General features: G+C 37.3%; 1 protein-coding gene across 12 annotated transcripts in view; it reads right to left on the minus strand.

Annotated features, from left to right (window-relative positions):
• Positions 1-11121, minus strand: part of LOC140155397 (uncharacterized) — a 127627-nt gene that overhangs the window by 105577 nt on the left and 10929 nt on the right. For all 12 annotated transcript variants that reach the window (XM_072178227.1, XM_072178231.1, XM_072178235.1 and 9 more), the window contains exons 2-4: positions 10388-10579; positions 9314-9824; positions 8291-8394 (exon numbers count right to left, since the gene is read on the minus strand). In XM_072178227.1, coding sequence (XP_072034328.1) covers positions 8291-8394; positions 9314-9824; positions 10388-10542 — 770 coding nt within the window. In that variant the 5' untranslated portion in view covers positions 10543-10579. The remainder of the gene's footprint in view (positions 1-8290; positions 8395-9313; positions 9825-10387; positions 10580-11121) is intronic.

The following is an 11121-nucleotide window of genomic DNA, read 5'->3' on the forward strand; positions in this document are numbered from 1 at the left end:
CAGGGGCCATTTCAGGGTCTCTGGGGGGGTAAACTGCACCCGTCTCCCACTTATTTTCACCCTTGATCTAGTGTCAGGGATGGATTGATGACATTGTTTTATGTCGCCAAACTCTCCAAAGATATCACAACTGTTTCCATCCTTCATATCCTTACAACTGTTCTGCCTAATGTCACCATGTAGAAATACGGCCAGAACCCCACTCTACACAACAGCATCCCTTTCATTCCTAAGTCAGCACCCAAACTCTAAACAAAGCAGTTAAATCCTTGGTAAATAATCACAATTTACAATAACATCACTATACAAAGCTGTAAGTCGTAATCCTGATGCAGACCAATGGGCCGGCCTACACCATCAACTACATACATGTATGAGATGGAGAAAGGATAGTAAAACAGACAAACAAAAAGCTTCCTACAGACTAAAAACATGTTTGTAAATATTTCCTAAACATGTTTGTAATAAACCCTCCCATAACAATTAAATAGGCCAAAGAAAACTACAAAAAATAGTCATGTTGACAATCCCTACTTCATCCACGCTTTTCTACAATGTACAAATGTGCATGCATGTATATTAAAAGTACTTGTAGTGAACTTCAGTTAGATCATTAATGTTGTATAAAAAAACTAATCCATCTTGCAAAAACATTTGTAAGGCCAGTACATTGTTGCAAATAATTCCATGTACATGTAGATCAAGTGAATCCATCTATGATGTTATGTAATGAAGGAATTAAGTATACATTAATATGAGGCAGCGCATTCTTGCCTAATCGTGCCACACACTCATTCCCAGCTTTTACATGTTATTTTTACATGCCAATTTTTAAAGTTTTTTTTTTTAAATAATTAAGGTTCATAAGCAATCTGAAATCTACTTCTGACCTACCATATTTTTACTTGAACTGCAAAACAAATAAGCAAGAATGTGTTATAGGCCTAATTTATCGAGCTGTCATATCACTAGGTGGAGTAAAAAAAAAAAAAAAAAAAAAAAAGCTATGAGTGATTTATAGTGCGCTACACGCACAGGCACTAACGCCTAGACGTTGATCCACAAGCCTCAGCACACTTTACAGGTTGTCAGCTGACCACTATGGCCCACATCATTCCATAAACCATTAAACAACAATTCCAGGGACTTTGCTGCTTCAAGGCGCATTACCCTAGACATTCACACAGTAACCATCGCAACCAGGATCAGCTCCCCGAGTTTCGTACGGGTTACAACGAAACAAATTAGCAGTGAGTTCCTTGTCCAAGGGAATTTCAAGCCTAACTCAATTTTTTTCCACGAGAGCATACTAGGCACCACCAGGGTTCCCGAACTCATAACCTCTCGCACCATAAGTCGAACGCCTTATCGCATTGAGCTAATTCTTGACTGTTGAGTACACTTCTTTTCTTTCAGTATTAATCCTGTACCATCTAATCCCATGAGACTACATGCCTAGAGTGTACAGTATTGCTTTTTAGCATTTTGTCACCAAAGTGCACGCAAGTGTTAGTACCAAACTCATCAAGAGTTTATATCCCATATGAAGCTGGCAACCTACATGTACATGTAACAGTCAATATCTGTTCAGTTAGCTCAATCACTGCATTCTAATGTGTGTGACAGTACAAGTGTTCATGAGAATTTGCTCCAACTTCAATCTATGCTATCTATTTAAAACTTAAGATACATGTACGCAATGTGTAGCTGTGAAATGATAAATTTCCCTCTCACAATGTACGCAAGAACCTGGCCTTAAACTAATCCTCTCTGTGACGAATGTTAAGGGTATGAGCTTATTCATCATCAGCGACAATCTAGCAAGCATGTAAACTCTGTGTGGGCTTGGTATATAATAATCAGTATACTTTTTTATTAGAAAGTTTACAAAGAAAATTCTCTTTTCCCTAAAGTTGTGGTGAACCTACACTACCATGGTTCACAACCCTTTGAAAGTTTCTTTTTAGGGGAGGGAAATGCATAAACACAGGCTTATATGTAATACACTGGTCAAGATTTCTGACAGAGATAATGATGACTGGATCTCTTCATGAGATCCTCTACTAGAACTTTTTTTAATATGCGAGGTTATATTATACAGTCAGCTTCCATCTTGCAGATTTCATTTCTGGCCATTATTGTCCAACTTGAAGGAAGAAGAATTTCCATCCACTCCACCTGAGCAGCCATTCTGACCATGTTACCTTCCATCCTAGCAAGGTGTGCTTTCAAATTATTATATCTAGATATAGTTGTATTCAGATCAAGCAATTGCACGGCTGCAATTCTCCCTGCAGTTTACACATTCTATTCTAGTGCTATACATCTTCACATTGAAGTAGAGTGCATCCCTCAAAGCTGACTGGTATAGCTGCACCTGAATATTAGTTATGCATGCCTTATTGAAGCTATAGTCAGCTAATGATTCATCGCACCACAATGTGATGTAACCCTTACATCAGTTCGATTTGACTTTGAATATATCGTAATTCTTGAGTCCCCTTCATATAAATTTTAATGCACATTTTCCATCCAAATGCTGACATATATGTTCCCAAAACAAGGTTTTATATATAATTATATTTTTCACACAGCAAACCTTGCTGCAAAAGTTGAAATTTTGTGTAACATAACCTTCCTTACTCTTTGTTCTTCCAACCAGTCGATAACTGCTGAATGCAAGCTCAAATTGGTCAATTTCACACAATTATAAGGCTTATATTCTGAAGTTGTTATGGTGTTCATTACCCATGGTTCCCTCATATACTGTGAAACAGGGCTGTCAACTCCCACACATGCAGCGCAAGTATCTCGCTTTGGGGCACCTTCTTATGCCCTCAAATATATCTCACGCATCTTCAAAATTTTGTCCCTACCTACCTTGCCACACATTTTGAAATTCTCAAGCGCTTTAGCGGAAAAAATAATTACACATTTTAGTCGGCAAAGAATATTTCCATCCTGGAATGCCCTCAATAATATCGCCTTCAATATATATAAAATTGACAGCTCTGCTAAAGCATGCACAGTACCTTTGGTAATTGCAGTTGAATCATGAAATTTATGACGCAATTTTCTTTTATAGGCCTGCAAGGCTCAAGAAAATTTCATGTCGTGAAACATGGGTTCTCCCCAAAACGTGAAGTTAATACTGTGGAAGCAGAGAAGATTTATAGGCGCATACCAGTCATACCAGTGAAAAACCTCCGGGTACTCGCGATGGAAACACAGCTCTCGTAGCTAGCGTGATGATTTTAATTGAATGCACAGCTGTCTGCAGCGTTGAATGATTCTCATGTTAGTAACGCCGAAGTGAATCTCAAACCTTGCACAACTCACCATGAAATCGGGGTCGCGATCGCCTACAGCCAAGTTGGTATATAGCCAAAATGTGTCCATTAAATTGAATTTTTACTTTTCAGTATACGTCACTTTTTATTTTCAGGACTTTTATTTCCTCATTCAAATGTGGGCCAATAGTAACAAAAAAGAGCTCATTTGAACAGGGTACTGACTGGTGGTGTTCTTTTCTAGGGGATCATCTCAAAATGCTTACTCCACTCCAACGCGCTTTGGACATTATTATTAGAAGTGTTTGAAAATCTCAGCTCTTGGAACAGGAATCAACAGAAAGAAGAAATGTGTGAAACTCTGTGATTACTAGTTCTCAAGCAATTCGGATGTTTCAGTTGTATCTATGGACTGCTTAGAGATCTTCTCTGCTGTGAAATATCATGCCTAGCAGTTTTAAGATCATAGAAGCATTTATATGTGTATAAAGCACTCAAGTCAAACTCTCCTCAAACTCTCTCTGTTTCTCTTCAAACACACTGAAAGGTTCAAATTGCAGGGCACAGAAAATTAATTCTACACAAAATTCAACTTTTTACAAAATACAGTTAGTCTTTCTGAGATTCTTCCTGATCAAACCCAGGTGCACTACATTGTATTATTTAACATTTTCAGAAATAAGAACATTGAATTATAATGCGTGTATACTGTAAAACAACTTATCATTTTCCAAGCAATTGAAATTGGTCTTTTGAATTTCATCAATTTTTATTATAATTATGTGAAGCGATAAAAAACAAACAAAATTAAAAGAAACAAATAAAGCAAAACAAGGAAAGTTTAGCAAACAAAAACAGAATAAAAGTAAGCCTGTTTAGTTGTGATGAGAATGCACTCTAGGTGTCAACAATTAAAATTGTTTGGTATTTAAAAATTATTTGTGTTTTAAAATCGGTTAGAATTTATAACCATCTTTTGGTACATGAGAAACTTCAGTAAAAACTTTTGGCAAATCACATGTATAAAATGCGAAATTAAAGAATCTTGATACTGATGATCTGAGCTGTTTTATCTTCATGGAAGTTATTGTGGAAAAGGTCAGTTATGTGTTTTACAGTACACACTAGTGACATGATCAAGGAATAATGAGCTAATGTCAACAATTTAGATTTTGGAACAATTATTGCGCAATTTGTGTTAGTAGTCTCTTTTATTATTAGATGAATATTGTGTTAAAATACAGGTTGAGCAACATAAAAAATAAAACGGTAAAAAACAAAAACTCAAAACGGCTTTGGGGAGGGGAGGGCACATTTGTTAACTATCCTGTAGCCCCGTAGTAATATTATTTCCCAACTGACTACATGTATGTTGTTATTGGTTTGTTATGGAGAGCCTCCATATCCATTTCCAGTGAACGACAAATAGAAATAACACTTTTGTTTATAATGTACTTAATTCTCGGACACATTTGTACGGCTGCTTGTGAACATTGAGCGTTAGGTTGTGTGCGTACTTCATAAGCTCTGTAGACACACTACCTGGATACAACATGGTTAGTAAAATAAACCGATTGGTCATACTTGTATGCAAGTATAATACGGCATATATATGCTTGCTTGATGCGCAGCTGCATTCAAACGTACAATTTCTGTCCGAGAGTTAATTATACACACAGCAGATACTTGATGCAACAGAGACCATTTACACATTTCCCATAATGCATACAGGTGATATACAGTGGATCCTGGGTTTGTCCAAAATTCCTTCCCATTATACAATACAATACAATACAACCCAGAGGCCCGAGCTGTGCCTGTTATCATGCAATATGCCTGTTACCTTCATGGGACGGAATTTTGGTTTAAACCGATTTCCAGTAGACAAACCCAGGATCAACATATTGAAATCACTTCACACAACAGACAGTTCTATGAGTGGTTTGAAAACATTCCAAGAGGTGCACAATGGGAAATGCACAAAGTTTCATTCATCAATACCTGTGAACTTGAATTAGTATGTTAACCCATGGAATAGTTCATCTATTTGTCTTTTGGGAGCAATATATGGCATCTCGCTCACAGAATTAAGAAAATGATTGTCACATTTGCTTCACGTGTGCAAATACATTCCATGCAAATTCTGGCCAACTCATTATGGTATGAGCTCATTATAACTTGCCTACCGGTTTAGATTGATAGACATTGAACCGCATACTCCATTTTGCTGAAGGTAGTTCTAATACTAGTTCACAGGTGACACTTCTGTACAGCCAGGTCAAATCTTATGTACAGCATGGTCGGTGAATCTATCAGACCATCACTACTACGGCCAAAGGTCAATGTATAGTCCGATGTTATTCATTGTGGCAGAGTGATAGTTGTCATATATGTTCGGTTGCCCACATCGATTGCCATTTCTCCACTGCCAGCTTCAATTGTCAGCTTCAATTTTACACTCAAATGATATACTTTGTTTGGGGCTTTGTTTCCCTTCTTGACACGTATCTGTGCAGTGGCTATTTTCCACGCTGCGGGAAAATAGTCGCTGCATCTACCGCAATGCACAAAAGATGTCCGACTATACACTGGACTTAACCGCAAATGCTGAGCTATGGCCACATTACATCAAGTATTCACTGAGCTAAAAAGTGATGAGCAGAATTCCTATTAAAATGACTGCAATCTGGCCATTAGTATTTGCCAACAGGCTTAATCTACAATGTTTAGGCCCTACTGTTGCCAACTATCAGCAGGGTATTAAGTGTGTGAACATTCCATTTAGAGCAGCATTGCATACTTCTGTAATAGGAATTCTGCTTTTTACTTTGATCAAGAGCTTCCCAAGGCAGTCTAGTAGCTGTGCTATGATTGGTTGAAGATAATCACTGATAGATGGCATAGATGTGTAACTACAAAGCAAGTTCTAAAAGGTGTGGGGGGATTGAGTGTACTGTAGGGGTACATGTCATAGTGCTTAAAAGACATGTGTTCACAATGACATTGACAATGATGGATATGGCCACATAGTTGCTCAACAAGAATTTGAAAAATGTTATCTGTTCCAAACTTCCAATTCCAGTCAAGGCATGAGCCAGAGGGGTGTCCAGGTGTCATTTGGAACCCCTGTTTTCAATTTGGACACCCTAAAATTCTGATTTTTATAATGGAGTGAATAGGAAGTGGACACCCTGATTTTGTAGAAAGGTATTTTGGACCATTTTGGACACCCTAAAGACACCCCTCTGGCTAATGCCTTGATTCCAATGACACCTCATGCTTCCTGGGTAAGAGTAGGCTAATGATCCTGGGTAAGAGTTGGGCAATATTCACTGGAGGTGCATGAAAGCTAGCACTACAGCCCTGTTATATTGTCTTTGTCATGTTGTAAAGCAAAAAGCTAATACCTATAACAACACATCCAAAGGATCAGTGAAATTAATGAGGCGTTACTGGAGCTGGAAAAAGATAATAAAACAGGCACTTTGGGAAAATAGCAATTTCTCATACACCGACAAATATTTTGGACAGGCTGACATCCCTGTGTGAAAATTGAAAATACTTTGTTCAACTCGCAGGAGACAAAAATGATATTACTGCACTGCACGGTCAATAAAGTCTCAACTTGTAATGCGAATGTATGTGTTTTATTTTTAACAATATTTTATGATTACTTCTATTTCCATTTTCTATCCATTTTCCATATCGTGGAAAAATCATGGCTTTGTAGGAGCTGCACCTAACTGTGCTTATGGCATTCTAGATCAATCCAAGCTGAGTCTCATCTATTCCAAGTTGAACAAAGCATAGAAAGGTTGTTGCTCATGAGTACAATGAAACATGAAGTTCTGGGACTGGGCCCTGTTCAAAACATTGTTTTCATGAACTTGATTTCCCCAACCTCTAGCAATAAAGCCCAATTTTTGATATTTTTGAGGAAAAATAAAATTGCAGGTTTTGCATTGCAGGACTTATTTTGGTTTGCAGAATGAGTGGATGGTACATTTTGTAGGCTTCGAAGATTGAGTAACTCAAAACAAAACTTCTACAGCTACATGTAAGGGAACATCCTTTGTTATGAAATCATCTAATGCAAAAATCAATTGCAAATGTATTTTTAGAATCAATTTCCAAATAAATTGCTACAAAGAAATAGGGAAAGTGTGTAATTCTTATTCTTTCCTCTTCATTGGACACAGTCATAAATTGAAGCTGAATATACCGTTGAAAGGCCGTTGAACAACGTATGACTGATTTTTGACCAATCAGTTACTATAGTTCATTTGGCTTCCTCATAGTGACCATGTGTGACACATATGACCAAAAATGGTCTATCTTCTTTAGGGTGCAGTAACTTTGTGTGCTCGATTGCTGCTGTCTCGAGGAAGCCAAATACCATAGCCAAATGTGCAGAGTCCGAGTCAAAATTCAATAACTCGCTGCAAGCATAAATTCAGTGTTTAAAGGATGGTCCGATTGGCGATTTCACCACATGACCCTGACCCCACTCCCTATCTATCTTTGTGATATGCCATCTGTTTTGATGGGTAGAGCCCAAAATGTGCATATGAATGGTTCACCCACTTACAAAATCCAAACAAGACATTTTTCAGGCTAGGGTCAATGAGAAACAGAATCCACAGAGACCAAACTCTTCATTTCAATGGAGACAAAGTGGGATGAGGCTGTGGCTCAGAACATGAGCCTTTAACTGGTATATGATGAGAACATGAGAAAATGATTCTTTGCAATAGATAAAAAATTGAAATGTGAAATAAAATAAAGTGTTTTAAACAATTTAGGCACATTTAACCCAAAACATTTGCAAGCATGTGTGTGCAAATTATAGGAAAGCATGTCATGCAGACAGAAAACATAAACAAAGGATGTTCACCCAACCATGGCCAAACTTTATTATAAAAAAATATTAATTCAACCAAATTTGACATTAACTCATTTTCCTTGATCTGGTCACCGTTTCACAAAAATGATGTACTTACGTTTCTTGTTCTTCAGGCTTTGGTTTCTTTTTCTTTGATTTCCTTGGGGGAGGGGGTGGGCGTACTTCTCTTTTTTTTGGTCTGCCCCGTTTCCTTTGTGCCGGCTGCGTGTTTAAGCACAAAGATCAGTGAAGATAAAATATGAGAAATGTGGAAAACAAGTCTGTTGTAATTAGAAACTGTACATCATGTATTTGGTAGCAAAATTATTTCTAGGTGTACTCAAAATATTATTCAAGTGAGGAGAGGAAATTGACTCACCAATATATTTATGTGGCACCTATTTATCTCATACTGCAAATGGAGTGATGGTATTCGTAAAAACTGCTCTTTAAAAATATTTTCCAGAAAAAATATTTTTGTGATATCAATATGGAAGGAATATTAATTAGTGTACGGTAACGTTAAATCATCCCTTTCTGGATCCTGTGTCCCCTACGTGTTGGTTTCTCAAGCATGGCTACTGGTCAAGCTTCCAACATGTAAGCCGGCTTCAAAACCCAATTACATTTTCACATTGTACATATCCCCTTGCAAGATTATTTGATAAAATGGATCTACATTGGTAGGGCTAGTCTGCTGGCTTATTATGCAGGAAGCCTGATCACCAAGTTTCGAGAAATCGGATCTAAAATAGCAGGACTTTTTTTATTTTGTTAGCTGCAGAATAACCATAAATAAATTCATCAGGATTGTCCATAATACATTATTTACAAAAGTTCTGGTGTACAAATCCAAAAGTATTTTGGTATAAAGATGTTAAACATACCTCAATGACGTTTCGTACTACATCGTAGTACTTTCTCAAATTAGGAGTGCGAGAGATGATTAGTCAATTTGAGAAAGTACTACGATGTGGTACGAAACGTCATTGAGGTATGCTTAACATCTTTATACCGAAATACTTTTGGATAAATTGTACACCAGAACTTTTGTAAATAATGCAGAATAACTAGACTGAACGGGCCTGCAATTCAGTGCGCATATTTCTCCACAATTAATAGGCAAATCAAAATCCCATACCTGTGGTGAGGTTTCTTCCTCTTCATCTTTCTCTTCATCTTCCGTGGCATCGTCATCCGATTCCTGCGCTTCCACCTGTGCTACCTTCTTCTTTGTTGCTTTCTTACCACGATCAGGCCTACTTTTTGGTTTCCGTATCATTTTGGTCAAACGCTTGGGCTGGATGTCCTCCTCCTCTGGAACAAAATCATCATCATCATCGCCGCTTGGAACGTAGTCGTCGTCTTGGGAATCTCTGTCTTCACCATCCTCTGGGTCAACAACCTCCTGTTTCACTTGCACTGGTTCGATGTGTCTCACCCGCGCCTGTTTTCGTTTGGATTTTCGTTGCTCTGGCTCAGTTTTATCTTTATCTTTATCCTGTCTCCAGCCCCCAAGTGCTTTGATTTCTTGTAGAACCTCCCAGCCTTCTTCGGAGACATGCTGCAAAAATAGTGTTGCGTGGAGAGGAGGCGGAGCAAGTTTTGCTTGGTCAGACCAGACTAGGAAGTTACCACCAATTAAGTCATAGCTGTGGAATATGACAATATGAAAGCTAGGGGTTACAATGATTTTCCAAATATTTACACAAGTTCAATTATCTGCATAATCGTTTCTTCAATAATTATCCGGTACACAAAACGGAGAGTGAATCACCTATTCACAAATCATGGCACAATTAAATCTCAAGAGAAATTAATATATTTATTTATTTATAACATTTGGCCAAATTAAGGCTAAGCCCATAATGCTTAGAGGTTACCACTCGTATGTAAATTAAAGGGATGCCAATCGAACATGGGACAGGGATATGGGAAGAGGTCCGATTTTTGAAGCAGGATGAAACCTGGAGTACCCGGAGAAAAACCTGTGAGGATGAGCATGGATCAGCGACCAAACTCACATTGGCAATGCATGGAATTGAACCCAAGATCCCTGAAATGATAAGATTTACACATGTGTATATCCCTGTATAATTTAAAATAGAAATAATCCAAATATAAAAACTCTTTTGATGATGAATGAAAGGAGAACATAAATGTTGAATTAAAATTTGAACATTGCTTTGAATTTTAAAAACAATGTGCAACTTACCAGTCCAGTAGCATTCTTGCTACCTCCATATCATCCACCAAATCATGCGCTGTCTTCACATTGTCCCATCTCACGAACTCCTCACGTATCTGGAAAGCAGCTTCACTTTCCCGCTTGATATTCTCCAGTTCTTTCTGAAGCCGCACTTTAGGCATTTTTCCCGCCAACTGCTTTTCACCTTATATTCAATATCTGTATGTAATGAATAAAATAAAATGCTTGAGACTATTGTATTCATGACCAAAACCTTAAACTATTCTTCAGCTGGGTGCATGATAGGCCTGGCATTTTCGGGTAATTTTGTACCGGGTACCTGCCGCAATTTTCAGGCGGGTAACCGGTACCAAATTGCAAAAAAATAAAAATTTTTTTTTTTTTTTTAAGTTTTTATTTTTCGGTTTTGTAGTGTCTCTGGACCTAGACCTAAATGCCAGGATCATTCATGGTTGACCTAAAAAAAAAAAAAAAAAAATTCAAGATATTTTGTTATTTTTATATGAAAATTGATAATTTGTATTCATTTCAAAATGTATTGAATTTGAATGCATTTTGAAATCATTAATAGACTATATGACATGAATACAAATTATCAATTTTCATATTAAAAATAACAAAATATCTTGAATTTTTTTTTTTTTTTAGGTCAACCATGAATGATCCTAGCATTTAGGTCTTGGTCGAGGGATACTTCAAAACCGAAAAAATAAAAAACTTAAAAAAAAAAAAATAGACTA

This window comes from Amphiura filiformis, chromosome 6, assembly GCF_039555335.1.
Source record: "Amphiura filiformis chromosome 6, Afil_fr2py, whole genome shotgun sequence".
In the NCBI taxonomy this organism is placed as follows: Eukaryota; Metazoa; Echinodermata; class Ophiuroidea; order Amphilepidida; family Amphiuridae; genus Amphiura; species Amphiura filiformis.